This window comes from Hyperolius riggenbachi, chromosome 9 (assembly GCF_040937935.1).
Source record: "Hyperolius riggenbachi isolate aHypRig1 chromosome 9, aHypRig1.pri, whole genome shotgun sequence".
NCBI lineage: Eukaryota > Metazoa > Chordata > Amphibia > Anura > Hyperoliidae > Hyperolius > Hyperolius riggenbachi.
Window position 1 is genome coordinate 299,008,250 of NC_090654.1, and position 17,204 is coordinate 299,025,453.

General features: G+C 52.8%; 1 protein-coding gene across 1 annotated transcript in view; it reads right to left on the reverse strand.

Moving 5' to 3' along the window:
* CCDC85C (coiled-coil domain containing 85C) overlaps positions 1 to 17,204 on the reverse strand; it is a 291,835-nt gene that overhangs the window by 42,284 nt on the left and 232,347 nt on the right. The window contains exon 3 of the mRNA XM_068254794.1: positions 8,287 to 8,382. Within this exon, the coding sequence (XP_068110895.1) occupies positions 8,287 to 8,382 (96 nt within the window). The remainder of the gene's footprint in view (positions 1 to 8,286; positions 8,383 to 17,204) is intronic.

Sequence of the window (17,204 nt, forward strand, 5' to 3'; positions counted from 1 at the left end):
ATACACTGTCACCATCCCACATACACTGTCACCACCCCACATACACTGTCACCACCTCACATACACTGTCACCACCCCACATACACTGTCACCAGCGCACATACACTGTCACCACCCCACATACACTGTCACCAGCGCACATACACTGTCACCACCCTACATACACTGTCACCACCTCACATACACTGTCACCACCGCACATACACTGTCACCACCGCACATACACTGTCACCACCCCACATACACTGTCACCACCCCACATACACTGTCACCACCTCACATACACTGACACCACCTCACATACACTGTCACCAACCACCCCACATACACTGTCACCACCTCACATACACTGTCACCACCGCACATACACTGTCACCACCTCACATACACTGTCACCACCTCACATACACTGTCACCACCCCACATACACTGTCACCACCCCACATACACTGTCACCACCCCACATACACTGTCACCACCTCACATACACTGTCACCACCCTACATACACTGTCACCACCCCACATACACTGTCACCACCCCACATACACTGTCACCACCCCACATACACTGTCACCACCTCACATACACTGTCACCACCCTACATACACTGTCACCACCCCACATACACTGTCACCACCCCACATACACTGTCACCACCCCACATACACTGTCACCACCCCACATACACTGTCACCACCTCACATACACTGTCACCACCTCACATACACTGTCACCACCTCACATACACTGTCACCACCTCACATACACTGTCACCATCCCACATACACTGTCACCACCTCACATACACTGTCACCACCCCACATACACTGTCACCACCTCACATACACTGTCACCACCACACATACACTGTCACCACCCCACATACACTGTCACCACCCCACATACACTATTACCACCTCACATACACAGTCACCATCCCACATACACTGTCACCACCTCACATACACTGTCACCACCCCACATACACTGTCACCACCTCACATACACTGTCACCACCCCACATACACTGTCACCACCACACATACACTGTCACCACCCCACATACACTGTCACCACCCCACATACACTGTCACCACCTCACATACACTGTCACCACCTCACATACACTGTCACCACCTCACATACACTGTCACCACCTCACATACACTGTCACCATCCCACATACACTGTCACCACCTCACATAAACTGTCACCATCCCACATACACTGTCACCACCTCACATACACGGTCACCACCTCACATACACTGTCACCATCCCACATACACTGTCACCACCCCACATACACTGTCACCACCTCATATACACTGTCATCACCTCATATACACTGTCACCACCCCACATACACTATTACCACCTCACATACACAGTCACCATCCCACATACACTGTCACCACCTCACATACACTGTCACCACCCCACATACACTGTCACCACCTCACATACACTGTCACCACCCCACATACACTGTCACCACCCCACATACACCGTCACCACCCCACATACACCGTCACCACCCCACATACACCGTCACCACCCCACATACACCGTCACCACCGCACATACACTGTCACCACCCCACATACACCGTCACCACCCCACATACACCATCACCACCCCACATACACCGTCACCACCCCACATACACCGTCACTACCCCACATACACCGTCACCAGCGCACATACACTGTCACCAGGTCACATACACTGTCACCAACTCACATACACTGTCACCACCTCACATACACTGTCACCATCCCACATACACTGTCACCACCTCACATACACTGTCACCATCCCACATACACTGTCACCAGCGCACATACACTGTCACCAGCGCACATACACTGTCACCACCCCACATACACTGTCACCACCTCACATACACTGTCACCACCTCACATACACTGTCACCACCTCACATACACTGTCACCACCCCACATACACTGTCACCACCCCACATACACTGTCACCACCTCACATACACTGTCACCACCTCACATACACTGTCACCATCCCACATACACTGTCACCACCTCACATACACTGTCACCACCCCACATACACTGTCACCACCCCACATACACTGTCACCACCCCACATACACTGTCACCACCCCACATACACCGTCACCACCCCACATACACCGTCACCACCCCACATACACCGTCACCATCCCACATACACTGTCATCACCCCACATACACCGTCACCACCCCACATACACTGTCACCAGCGCACATACACTGTCACCACCCCACATACACTGTCACCAGCGCACATACACTGTCACCAGCGCACATACACCGTCACCACCCCACATACACTGTCACCACCCCACATACACTGTCACCACCCCACATACACTGTCACCACCTCACATACACTGTCACCACCCGACATACACTGTCACCACCCCACATACACTGTCACCACCTCACATACACTGTCACCACCCCACATACACTGTCACCACCCCACATACACTGTCACCACCTCACATACACTGTCACCACCCCACATACACTGTCACCACCCCACATACACTGTCACCAGCGCACATACACTGTCACCAGCGCACATACACCGTCACCACCCCACATACACTGTCACCACCCCACATACACTGTCACCACCTCACATACACTGTCACCACCTCACATACACTGTCACCACCCCACATACACTGTCACCACCCCACATACAGTGTCACCACCTCACATACACTGTCACCACCCCACATACACTGTCACCACCTCACATACACTGTCACCAGCGCACATACACTGTCACCACCCCACATACAGTGTCACCACCTCACATACACTGTCACCACCCCACATACACTGTCACCACCTCACATACACTGTCACCACCCCACATACACTGTCACCACCTCACATACACTGTCACCAGCGCACATACACTGTCACCACCTCACATACACTGTCACCACCCCACATACACTGTCACCACCTCACATACACTGTCACCACCTCACATACACTGTCACCACCCCACATACACTGTCACCACCCCACATACAGTGTCACCACCTCACATACACTGTCACCACCCCACATACACTGTCACCACCTCACATACACTGTCACCACCTCACATACACTGTCACGATCCCACATCGCACAAAGCCGTGACATAAAACGCAAGCGCTCAGCCAGGGGACACGGTCACTACCTTCTGCACATTTTCAGGGCTGTCAGGAGCAGACAGGCCAGACAATAAAACAGATTCTATTATATACATTGTTCAGCAGAAATTCCATCCATATTCATGATCGCTGCTGTTCTGGACCATAAATCCCTCCTGTATTGTCTGCTCTCATACATATTCATCCTGATAAAGACACAGCAATGGGAAAGGGTTTCTCCTGCTATATATACAGACATCAGTCACCAGTAAATAAAGGGTCTCTCCTGCCATATATACAGGCCTCAGTCACCAGTAAATAAAGGGACTGTCCTGCCATATATACAGGCATCAGTCACCAGTAACTAAAGGGACTGTCCTGCCATATATACAGGCCTCAGGCACCAGTAAATAAAGGGACTGTCCTGCCATATATACAGGCCTCAGTCACCAGTAAATAAAGGGTCTCTCCCGCCATATATACAGGCCTCAGTCACCAGTAAATAAAGGGACTGTCCTGCCATATATACAGGCATCAGTCACCAGTAAATAAAGGGACTGTCCTGCCATATATACAGGCCTCAGGCACCAGTAAATAAAGGGACTGTCCTGCCATATATACAGGCCTCAGTCACCAGTAACTAAAGGGTCTTTCCTGCCATATATACAGGCCTCATTCACCAGTAACTAAAGGGTCTGTCCTGCCATATATACAGGCCTCAGTCACCAGTAACTAAAGGGTCTTTCCTGCCATATATACAGGCCTCAGTCACCAGTAACTAAAGGGTCTTTCCTGCCATATATACAGGCCTCATTCACCAGTAACTAAAGGGACTGTCCTGCCATATATACAGGCCTCAGTCACCAGTAACTAAAGGGTCTCTCCTGCCATATATACAGGCCTCAGGCACCAGTAAATAAAGGGTCTCTCCTGCCATATATACAGGCCTCAGGCACCAGTAAATAAAGGGTCTCTCCCGCCATATATACAGGCCTCAGTCACCAGTAACTAAAGGGTCTTTCCTGCCATATATACAGGCCTCATTCACCAGTAACTAAAGGGTCTGTCCTGCCATATATACAGGCCTCAGTCACCAGTAACTAAAGGGTCTTTCCTGCCATATATACAGGCCTCAGTCACCAGTAACTAAAGGGTCTTTCCTGCCATATATACAGGCCTCAGTCACCAGTAACTAAAGGGTCTTTCCTGCCATGTATACAGGCCTCAGTCACCAGTAACTAAAGGGTCTTTCCTGCCATATATACAGGCCTCAGTCACCAGTAACTAAAGGGTCTTTCCTGCCATATATACAGGCCTCAGTCACCAGTAACTAAAGGGTCTTTCCTGCCATATATACAGGCCTCATTCACCAGTAACTAAAGGGACTGTCCTGCCATATATACAGGCCTCAGTCACCAGTAACTAAAGGGTCTCTCCTGCCATATATACAGGCCTCAGGCACCAGTAAATAAAGGGTCTGTCCTGCCATATATACAGGCCTCAGTCACCAGTAAATAAAGGGACTGTCCTGCCATATATACAGGCCTCAGTCACCAGTAACTAAAGGGTCTGTCCTGCCATATATACAGGCCTCAGTCACCAGTAACTAAAGGGTCTCTCCTGCCATATATACTAGGCTGACCATGTGTCCTCTTTTGCCCGGACAGGTCCACTTTTTCAGACCTGTCCGGGCTGTCCTCCCGGATATTTGATCTGTCCGGAGAGCCGAACACACTTGCAGAGATCCATTGAGGCTGAGATGAGCCGAACACTGCGAGTCAGTGGCAGAAGAACAGCTTGCAGAGATCCATTGAGGCTGAGATGAGCCGAACACTGTGAGCCAGCAACAGAAGAACTGCTTGCAGAGATCCACTGAGGCTGAGATGAGCCGAATACAGCGAGCCCAAGGCAGAAGAACCATTTGCAGAGATTCTCTGCAAACGGTTCTTCTGCTGCTTGGGCTCACAGTGTTTGGCTCATCTCAGCCTCAGTGGATCTTCTCTCTCTGCAAGCTGTTCTTCTGCAGCTTGGGCTCCTAGTGTTCGGCTCATCTCATTCAGCTCCTGACTCAAATGGCTCTTCCTCGGGCTAGGCAGTGAGTCAATCCCTTCCTGCTGCTCTGCTCCACCTCCAGCCGCCCCCATCCACTGAGACAGAGCAAATTGCAGAGCAGAGGGGTGGAGACTAGAGATGGGAAGTTCGGATCTTTTCAATGATCCGGATGATTCGAATCGGATCATTGAAGAGATCCGGATCTTTGATCCGAATCTCGGATCATTTTACTACCGGAAGCATTCGGGGGTGAAATGAACAGCAGGACAGGTCTGTGGACAGGAGAAGGGGAGGGGGAGTGGACACACAGAGAAGGGGAGAAGATGGACAGAGGGCAGGGAGTGGACAGAGAAGGGAGGAGGGACGAGCAGAGAGCAGAAATGTTTGCACGTAATACCCACATGCTGAAGTCATATGCTTTACATATATTTCACCTATATGTTCATCTGTACACTTTGAAAGAAAAGGTCGCACAGTGAAAGAAAGCATTCCCAGAAGATAAGTGCAGCTGTTTAGTGCCGAGTGCAGGAGGATTATATTGCCTTTCAATCACACTGTCTGCAAAGTTACTGAGCTATGCTGAGCCAAAAGTTTCCAATGTGATCACTGTGCACAACTACGGAACAGACAGCCTGTAATGGGCAGCACATTGCAGCCAGTATGTGTGCTCTACACATATCTGGCAGTGGCACCCATGTCCCTGACTCCTCTCTACCTCTCTCCCTGCAAGGGTGGCTCCCTTCCAACAGAGCGATCCATCTCTGCTCTGCTTCCAGGACCCCGCTGCCCGCTGAGAGGGGGCGTGTCGCTCCTGGCCCCGCCCCTTTTGCGATCCGAATCACTCATTTTGATGATTCGGATGATCGACTCATAAAATAGATTCGGATCAAAGATCCGAATCGTTCATGATCCGGACAACACTAGTGGAGACAGCCAGAGACAGCCTGAGTTCAGTGGGACTCACGCTGGGCTGATCACTCGTGCTGTTTGTGTGTGACCTGTGGGAGCAGCTCAGCAGCACAGCCTGAGCCCTGAGTTCAGTCTGTCAGTGTCAGTGAATTGATTCAAGTCACGCTGGTGCTGTGTGGGCAGCCTGTGGGAGCATAAGGGCCTGAGTTGTTAGCAGTGAAGTCACTGCTGTGTGGCCAGCCTGTGGGAGCATAAGGGCCTGAGTTGTTAGCAGTGAAGTCACTGCTGTGTGGGCGGCCTGTGGGAGCATAAGGGCCTGAGTTAGCAGTGAAGTCACTCTGCTGTGTGGGCGGCCTGTGGGAGCATAAAGGCCTGAGTTAGCAGTGAAGTCACTCTGCTGTGTGGCCAGCCTGTGGGAGCATAAGGGCCTGAGATTCTAAGCTATACTGGGGCCATATTCCTATCTAACCTATACTGGGGCCATATTCCTATCTAACCTATACTGCGGACATATACCTTGTCCGCACATTTGTGGGGAAATCTGCTGCCAATCTCATTGCATTTTGTGGGAAATTCTTCTGTGAATCTGATTGCATTTTGTGCTTGGCCGGCCCTCCACCATGTGGTCTGGAAAAAAAACCATCCCTCCATGCCCACGAAGTTGAACAGCACACTGCTAAGGTCTTGTATATTTGGCCCCACCCATGACCACGCCCACATGCTGTTGTGATCGTCCTCTTTTTTGGAAATCAAAATATGGTCACCCTAATATATACAGGCCTCAGTCACCAGTAACTAAAGGGTCTGTCCTGCCATATATACAGGCCTCAGTCACCAGTAACTAAGGGTCTCTCCTGCCATATATACAGGCCTCAGTCACCAGTAAATAAAGGGTCTCTCCTGCCATATATACAGGCCTCAGGCACCAGTAAATAAAGGGACTGTCCTGCCATATATACAGGCCTCAGTCACCAGTAACTAAAGGGTCTGTCCTGCCATATATACAGGCCTCAGTCACCAGTAAATAAAGGGTCTCTCCTGCCATATATACAGGCCTCAGTCACCAGTAACTAAAGGGTCTGTCCTGCCATATATACAGGCCTTAGTCACCAGTAACTAAAGGGTCTGTCCTGCCATATATACAGGCTTCAGTCACCAGTAACTAAAGGGTCTCTCCTGCCATATATACAGGCCTCAGTCACCAGTAAATAAATGGTCTGTCCTGCCATATATACAGGCCTCAGTCACCAGTAACTAAAGGGTCTGTCCTGCCATATATACAGGCCTCAGTCACCAGTAAATAAAGGGTCTCTCCTGCCATATATACAGGCCTCAGTCACCAGTAACTAAAGGGTCTGTCCTGCCATATATACAGGCCTTAGTCACCAGTAACTAAAGGGTCTGTCCTGCCATATATACAGGCTTCAGTCACCAGTAACTAAAGGGTCTCTCCTGCCATATATACAGGCCTCAGTCACCAGTAAATAAATGGTCTGTCCTGCCATATATACAGGCCTCAGTCACCAGTAACTAAAGGGTCTGTCCTGCCATATATACAGGCTTCAGTCACCAGTAACTAAAGGGACTGTCCTGCCATATATACAGGCCTTAGTCACCAGTAACTAAAGGGTCTCTCCTGCCATATATACAGGCCTCAGTCACCAGTAAATAGTGTCTCTCCTGCCATATATACAGGCCTCAGTCACCAGTAACTAAAGGGTCTCTCCTGCCATATATACAGGCCTCAGTCACCAGTAAATAAAGGGTCTCTCCTGCCATATATACAGGCCTCAGTCACCAGTAAATAGTGTCTGTCCTGCCATATATACAGGCCTCAGTCACCAGTAACTAAAGGGTCTCTCCTGCCATATATACAGGCCTCAGTCACCAGTAAATAAAGGGACTGTCCTGCCATATATACAGGCCTCAGTCACCAGTAAATAAAGGGCCTGTCCTGCTATATATACAGGCCTCAGTCACCAGTAAATAAAGGGTCTGTCCTGCCATATATACAGGCCTCAGTCACCAGTAAATAAAGGGACTGTCCTGCCATATATACAGGCCTCAGTCACCAGTAAATAAAGGGTCTCTCCTGCCATATATACAGGCCTCAGTCACCAGTAAATGAGAGCAGGCAGAGGGGTCGCTTACATTCTCCTGGAACTGCGAGAGGGATGAGAGCTGCGATTCTGAGTGGTACGGCGATAAGCCTTTCCGTAAACTTCTCAGGTCGCTGTGACTGGAATGCTGAAAGGAGAAGGAAGAGAAATGACAGATGTGGGAGAGGCACAGTAAATATACAATAATAATAATATACAATAATACAATAATGATACAATAATCTCACACAGAGTTTACAAAAATGACAGCATTTAACACAATAAGCAATCCTTGGGCAATTAGCTCTGTACTGTACATTTATAAGCTATATTACAGATATTGTACCTGTGTTTGCTCTACAACTCCACATGTGTTCTACTGCAAAGGCTACCTAACACTACTGACAGCTGCTGTGGAGAAAGGAGTGATCTATGAGACTGCTCTGTGCACATGCCCAGCCTACTCATGCACCATGGAGCCATTGCACAAGGGAAAGCAGGGCCTTCTTTGAAGTAGCTATTGCCATGGTTTTCTTAAAGTTACAGCAGCTGCAGACAAATTAAAGGATGATAAAAAAACAACACATATAAAATGTCTTGTGTAGTGGTAACACATGCTATATGGCTTTTTGTACTATTTAAAGTGTACAGACAGTTTCCCTTTTCTATCCATAATCCCCTTCTTTTCATAAGGTAACTATATACTTATTACTATATACTTACTACTAAGACATACCGGTATATAAGTCGATAAATACTTGCTCTATGCACAGAACGTATGTATTGCACTGTCCATGTTTTGATTTCAGTGAATTTTATGTAGTAAATAAAGAAAATTCTTTTTCAGGCATTTGCCATCTTAATTCCCTCTGACTGAAGCCAATACTGATGTAATTTCCTCCCTTACTCTGGGAAGAGGGCGGTCAGTGCAAATACAGACAGTCTTCAGTCACTCCCACCCAGCTCTACAATACAAAGTGCATTGTCATTGTGTGACTCTGTAGCTTGGGAAGCATGGGAAATATTGGCCAATCAGAGGAACAGAGCTGTGGGAGGGAAAAACAGGAGGGAAAGCCTGATGGGATACTAAAGAAGCAAAAACAATCACTAAACAACCCAGCATGCCCTGCAACTTCCTATGTGCGGCAGACGTACCAAATAAGCGCCAGGGAAACTGGGGAAAGAGGTTTTATGGAGAAGAAAAAGAAGTGATTTTTAACGTTTGGGTTGCCTGGTTATCATCCTTATTCCTTGTTTACCAGATAAAAAGAAAGAATTGATTTTTGATGTTATGCCCGACAGTTACACTTTAAAGCCTTTGATTATGGCTATTTGGCAATATCCTATTTGTACATAATTAGGTGATTGTCACTTACTGCCGATTATATTTATGTCAGTAATGGCTGCCATAGGAAACACTTGCAAGGAGGCGGTCATGGGCATAAAATATGGTGATCAGCGGACTGCCCCTCTTATAAATACTCCCAATACATTTTTTATGAAGGCGGAGTAGCCCTTTAAACACTTCCCCACAAGCAGAGGACTCCCTGCATCCTAGCACATGACTTCTGGAGAAGGCAGCCCTGTCCTTCCTGCTGTGTGACCAAGAGGTGAGGCAGAATGAGCACATTTGTCACGCGGGAAGGATTACTAAGATCAGAGAAGCATCAGGTCATAAACCTCTTCCACTCTAGTAAATTATTCCATCAACTGCAAGGTGCAGCTGTGCATCTAATCATAAACCCCACCTAATCTCATAAGACTTGACACCAAGCCAACGTCTGCCAGACTGGAGCCCGAGCATGGCTAGAAAGAAACAAGTACCATGAGAGCAGCACTGAGCAGAATTTACCTGCCCCCCCCCCCTCCCGCACACCATGCAGAGACCACGCCCCCTGGTCCATCGCTATACTCCATGCAGAGAGCAGAACTTACCTTCCCCCCCCCCCCAGCGCTGCACACTATGTGGAGAGCAGAACTTACCTGCCCCCCCCCAGCGCAGCACACCATGCAGAGAGCAGAACTTACCTGCCCCCCTAGCGCAGCACGCCATGCAGAAAGCAGGACTTACCTGCCCCCCCCCCCCTGCACACCATACAGAGAGCAGCACTGAGCAGAATTTACCTGCCCCCCCCCCTCCCGCACACCATGCAGAGACCATGCCCCCGATCCATCGCTATACTCCATGCAGAGAGCAGAACTTACCTGCCCCCCCCCAGCGCTGCACACTATGCAGAGAGCGGAACTTACCTGCCCCCCCCGCGCTGCACACTATGCAGAGAGCAGAACTTACCTGCACTCACTCCTCCCCGCGGTCCAGCACTGTGACTCCTCCACCAGCAGCGGCTAACATAGCAAGCATCCCTGGTTGTCTAGCAACCAGGGAACAGGAGCTGTAGCTGAGTTGCCATGGGGACAGAAGGTGGGGGTCTTCCACTCACCTGCGTTTAAGGCAAACTTTCTAAACTAATTTTATCACATGTAAAGCATGTGGAGAGTTCTGTGCCAGGTAAAATGCATCAATAATGCAGCATGTGTTAAAAATTCACGTGAAACAGCTGAAAATAGCCGAGTAGAATGACACATCTTTACTGACACACAGCGATGGTCAGTGAGATGCAGATAACTCCAGATGCATCTCGCTTTAAAAGAGGTCACTTACCTCACTGGGGGGAGGCAGATACTTACCTCACTGGGGGGAGGCAGATACTTACCTCACTGGGGGGAGGCAGATACTTACCTCACTGGGGGGAAGGTTAGGTACTTACCTCAGAGGGGGAGGACAGATACTTACCTCACTGGGGGGAAGGTTAGGTACTTACCTCAGAGGGGGAGGACAGATACTTACCTCAGAGAGGGAGGACAGATACTTACCTCACTGGGGGGAAGGTTAGGTACTTACCTCAGAGGGGGGAAGGTTAGGTACTTACCTCAGAGGGGGAGGACAGATACTTGCCTCAGTGGGGAGAAGCCTCTGAACCGTCATATTCCCTGATCTTCCTACACCCCTCCTGCATTGGGCTGGGACCCTGTAAACAATATTGAACAGTAACATGGAAGATTGTTTGTGGCCGCGCCCCACTGTGTACGGTGGCCCACGCTGCTCATGCATGGCTTCTTCTATGAGTGGCTTCATGCTGCTACACAGGCCATACTTTACACCTGCACAGTGTGTAGTGGAGGGAGGTCCTGGCCGGCAGCGCGGGTGGGGGATCCTGGCCGGCAGCGGAGGGAGGTCCTGGCCGACAGCGCGGGTGGGGGATCCTGGCCGGCTGAGGAGGGAGGTCCTGGCCGGCAGCGCGGGTGTGGGGATCCTGGCCGGCTGCGGAGGGAGGTCCTGGCTGACAGCGCGGGTGGGGGATCCTGGCCGGCAGCGGAGGGAGGTCCTGGCTGACAGCGCGGGTGGGGGATCCTGGCCGGCAGCGGAGGGAGGTCCTGGCCGGCAGCGGTGGATCCTGGCCGGCAGCGGAGGGAGGTCCTGGGCCGACAGCGCGGGTGGAGGATCCTGGCCGGCTGCGGAGGGAGGTCCTGGCCGACAGCGCGGGTGGGGGATCCTGGCCGGCTGCGGAGGGAGGTCCTGGCCGACAGCACGGGTGGGGGATCCTGGCCGGCTGAGGAGGGAGGTCCTGGCCGGCAGCGCGGGTGGGGGATCCTGGCCGGCTGCGGAGGGAGGTCCTGGCCGGCAGCGCGGGTGGGGGATCCTGGCCGGCAGCGGAGGGAGGTCCTGGCCGGCAGCGCGGGTGGGGGATCCTGGCCGGCTGCGGAGGGAGGTCCTGGCCGGCAGCGCGGGTGGGGGATCCTGGCCGGCAGCGGAGGGAGGTCCTGGCTGACAGCGCGGGTGGGGGATCCTGGCCGGCTGAGGAGGGAGGTCCTGGCCGGCAGCGCAGGTGGGGGATCCTGGCCGGCTGCGGAGGGAGGTCCTGGCCGGCAGCGCGGGTGGGGGATCCTGGCCGGCAGCGGAGGGAGGTCCTGGCCGGCAGCGCAGGTGGGGGATCCTGGCCGGCTGTGGAGGGAGGTCCTGGCCGGCAGCGCGGGTGGGGGATCCTGGCCGGCAGCGGAGGGAGGCCCAGGCCGGCAGCGGTGGATCCTGGCCGGCAGCGGAGGGAGGTCCTGGCCGGTGTAAGAAAAATTAGTTGAGCAACATGGGGGGATTTTTCCCTCCAGGGGGGGTTATTAGTTGAGCAAGAAGGGGGGGATTGTTCCCTCCAGGGGGGGTGTTATTTGAGCAAGAGGGGGGATCGTTCCCTCAAGGGGGGGGGTTATTAGTTGAGCAAGAAGGGGGGTGATTGTTCCCTCCGGGGGGGGGGGGTTATTAGTTGAGCAAGAAGGGGGGTGATTGTTCCCTCCGGGGGGGGGGGGGGTTATTAGTTGAGCAAGAAGGGGGGTGATTGTTCCCTCCGGGCGGGGGGGGGGGTTATTAGTTGAGCAGAGGGGATGGTTCTGTGTGAGAATAGGGTTAGGTTGCATTTTCTGATACAGATAGGTTGAAGGAAATGGTTAGGTTGCACTTTCTGATAGCTATAGCTATAAATAAGTGCAACCGGTTGCAAAATCTGATAAGGTTGCAAAACATTTCCCTACAGCGGCAGTTGTGCAGTATGTTGGTGCTCTATAAATCTAATATACAGATAAATACTCTGATGTGCACTGTCACGGACGGTTGCGGGGCCGCAGGCGCGTCCTGGAACCGCCCGTGAAGAAAAGAACGATCGCACTCGATTCCCTGCATCGATTGCGCTTCAGATCAATAGAGCCAAGATTTGATGTGTAGTATCCCTCTGCCTAGGAACAGCTGGGGGATCTGTCTTAGCTGAGTGACAGCCTGGGGGGGAGGTGTTAATTAGCTTGGACATATTCCTGTGGAAGGCACAATTCCCCTTTCTGTTCTGGGAACCAGGTGACACCTAGCTGATCTCATGTAGATGTTAATTAACCAAAGGGTGATCAGGATGCCTAGGTGCAGCCAGGCAGGCTACGAATCCTCGGGAGGTCTTGACACCTTGCTTTCTGGTAAAGATCAAAGGGAAGTCAGCTTTTAGCAGCTAGAACACATCCTGAATAAACCTGAGTCTCATAGCATAATCCATAACTTCCCAGATCTGTCATATTTCTGGGGTTCCTGAGATGGCAGCTTCGCCAAACGTGGGGGAAGTGTAGCATGAGTCCCGATGCTGGTTCTGAGGAAGTTTCAGAACATTCTGAGGTAAAGACTTCCAGTTAGGCAGTTTGAAAGTGCCCTGATGATACCACAGGGGTCCCACCCCTCATGTCTGGTATCAGGGCGCTGGGTAAATCGAGGCAGACCTGAAAATATTAGTAAATCTGCCCTGACCTGTACGGTTCTGTGAGATAGAGCCCATATATGGTTAAGGCATGATTTCTGGTCCCCCAGGACAAGGGGAGGACTCATCTCATGTTCTAAGGGGGTGTGTGGGCCCGCCCTCACTCCCTCCTACTGAATCAGGGGCATAAGAATGGCAGAGGAGCCAAACTCAGTGTCCTCCACCCTGAAAACATCTTGAACTCATCGGTGCCAGCTTGAGGATATGCTGGCATCCACCTGGTCTGAACTCTGAACTCTGATTGAAACCCAGAACTCTGTTTTTCCCACAAAAAGGACATCTTTCCAGGAACTAAGTATTTTTCTCCCTTCTTTTATTTTTTATACTGGCTATTACTGTTTTAATAATTGTTGATGTTAATAATTGTCTGTATATATTAATTATTTATATTGTGTGAATAAACGACTTTCTCCAAGTCATTCACTGTCCGCTACCCTGCTTATCAGCACACACAGAACTGATCCCGGGTCTCTGAAGATACGCTACTGTTTGTTTGTTGTTGGCTAGACAGAATACCGTGTGTTTAACCGTTTTATTCGCAGGACTAGTCAGTCAGTTGGTGGGCTCCACGGTCCCATGGTAACCGCGGTGGTGGCAGTTTACTCTGAACCAGTGGGTGAAGTTGTAATCACCCGTGTCTCACAGGCTCCCTTCTGAGTTGTCTGCGGCTAATTCTTAACGGTTCCTGCGCATTGACTGCGACCAGAGTTCGCACGATCTGTGCGCTGGCACCGTTTAGAAGGCTAAGTGCGGTCAGCCACTAGGGCTCCTGTGACATGCACATATCAGTCTCCTTCCTCTAGAGGCGCCCCAGTTGGCTGGTTCTGCAGCGAGCTCCGGCAGCTGCTCTCTGAGCCATCGCTGTGACATCAGTCTCCTCCATCTAGAGGCGCCCCAGTTGGCTGGTGCTGCAGTGAGCTCCGGCAGCTGCTCTCTGAGCCATCGCTGTGACATCAGTCTCCTCCCTCTAGAGGCTCCCCAGTTGGCTGGTTCTGCAGTGAGTTCCGGCAGCTGCTCTCTGAGCCATTGCTGTGACATCAGTCTCCTCCCTCTAGAGGCACCCCAGTTGGCTGGTTCTGCAGTGAGCTCCGGCAGCTGCTCTGAGCTATCGCTGTGACATCAGTCTCCTCCCTCTAGAGGCGCCCCAGTTGGCTGGTTCTGCAGCGAGCTCCGGCAGCTGCTCTCTGAGCCATCGCTGTGACATCAGTCTCCTCCATCTAGAGGCGCCCCAGTTGGCTGGTGCTGCAGTGAGCTCCGGCAGCTGCTCTCTGAGCCATCGCTGTGACATCAGTCTCCTCCCTCTAGAGGCTCCCCAGTTGGCTGGTTCTGCAGTGAGTTCCGGCAGCTGCTCTCTGAGCCATCGCTGTGACATCAGTCTCCTCCCTCAAGAGGCACCCCAGTCGGCTGGTCCTGCAGTGAGCTCCGGCAGCTGCTCTCTGAGCCATCGCTGTGACATCAGTCTCCTCCCTCTAGAGGCGCCCCAGTCGGCTGGTCCTGCAGTGAGCTCCAGCAGCTGCTCTCTGAGCTATCGCTGTGACATCAGTCTCCTTCCTCTAGAGGCGCCCCAGTTGGCTGGTTCTGCAGTGAGCTCCGGCAGCTGCTCTCTGAGCCATCGCTGTGACATCAGTCTCCTCCCTCTAGAGGCGCCCCAGTTGGCTGGTTCTGCAGTGAGCTCCGGCAGCTGCTCTCTGAGCCATCGCTGTGACACCAGTCTCCTCCCTCTAGAGGCGCCCCAGTCGGCTGGTTCTGCAGTGAGCTCCGGCAGCTGCTCTCTGAGCCATCGCTGTGACATCAGTCTCCTCCCTCTAGAGGCGCCCCAGTTGGCTGGTTCTGCAGTGAGTTCCGGCAGCTGCTCTCTGAGCTATCGCTGTGACATCAGTCTCCTCCCTCTAGAGGCGCCCCAGTTGGCTGGTTCTGCAGTGAGCTCCGGCAGCTGCTCTCTGAGCCATCGCTGTGACATCAGTCTCCTCCCTCTAGAGGCGCCCCAGTTGGCTGGTTCTGCAGTGAGCTCCGGCAGCTGCTCTCTGAGCCATCGCTGTGACATCAGTCTCCTTCCTCTAGAGGCGCCCCAGTTGGCTGGTTCTGCAGTGAGCTCCGGCAGCTGCTCTCTGAGCCATCGCTGTGACATCAGTCTCCTCCCTCTAGAGGCTCCCCAGTTGGCTGGTTCTGCAGTGAGTTCCGGCAGCTGCTCTCTGAGCCATCGCTGTGACATCAGTCTCCTCCCTCAAGAGGCACCCCAGTCGGCTGGTCCTGCAGTGAGCTCCGGCAGCTGCTCTCTGAGCCATCGCTGTGACATCAGTCTCCTCCCTCTAGAGGCGCCCCAGTCGGCTGGTCCTGCAGTGAGCTCCAGCAGCTGCTCTCTGAGCTATCGCTGTGACATCAGTCTCCTTCCTCTAGAGGCGCCCCAGTTGGCTGGTTCTGCAGTGAGCTCCGGCAGCTGCTCTCTGAGCCATCGCTGTGACATCAGTCTCCTCCCTCTAGAGGCGCCCCAGTTGGCTGGTTCTGCAGTGAGCTCCGGCAGCTGCTCTCTGAGCCATCGCTGTGACACCAGTCTCCTCCCTCTAGAGGCGCCCCAGTCGGCTGGTTCTGCAGTGAGCTCCGGCAGCTGCTCTCTGAGCCATCGCTGTGACATCAGTCTCCTCCCTCTAGAGGCGCCCCAGTTGGCTGGTTCTGCAGTGAGTTCCGGCAGCTGCTCTCTGAGCTATCGCTGTGACATCAGTCTCCTCCCTCTAGAGGCGCCCCAGTCGGCTGGTTCTGCAGTGAGCTCCGGCAGCTGCTCTCTGAGCCATCGCTGTGACATCAGTCTCCTCCCTCTAGAGGCACCCCAGTTGGCTGGTTCTGCAGTGAGCTCCGGCAGCTGCTCTCTGAGCCATCGCTGTGACATCAGTCTCCTCCCTCTAGAGGCGCCCCAGTTGGCTGGTTCTGCAGTGAGCTCCGGCAGCTGCTCTCTGAGCCATCGCTGTGACATCAGTCTCCTCCCTCTAGAGGCGCCCCAGTTGGCTGGTTCTGCAGCGAGCTCCGGCAGCTGCTCTCTGAGCCATCGCTGTGACATCAGTCTCCTCCATCTAGAGGCGCCCCAGTTGGCTGGTGCTGCAGTGAGCTCCGGCAGCTGCTCTCTGAGCCATCGCTGTGACATCAGTCTCCTCCCTCTAGAGGCTCCCCAGTTGGCTGGTTCTGCAGTGAGTTCCGGCAGCTGCTCTCTGAGCCATCGCTGTGACATCAGTCTCCTCCCTCTAGAGGCACCCCAGTTGGCTGGTTCTGCAGTGAGCTCCGGCAGCTGCTCTGAGCTATCGCTGTGACATCAGTCTCCTCCCTCTAGAGGCGCCCCAGTTGGCTGGTTCTGCAGCGAGCTCCGGCAGCTGCTCTCTGAGCCATCGCTGTGACATCAGTCTCCTCCATCTAGAGGCGCCCCAGTTGGCTGGTGCTGCAGTGAGCTCCGGCAGCTGCTCTCTGAGCCATCGCTGTGACATCAGTCTCCTCCCTCTAGAGGCTCCCCAGTTGGCTGGTTCTGCAGTGAGTTCCGGCAGCTGCTCTCTGAGCCATCGCTGTGACATCAGTCTCCTCCCTCAAGAGGCACCCCAGTCGGCTGGTCCTGCAGTGAGCTCCGGCAGCTGCTCTCTGAGCCATC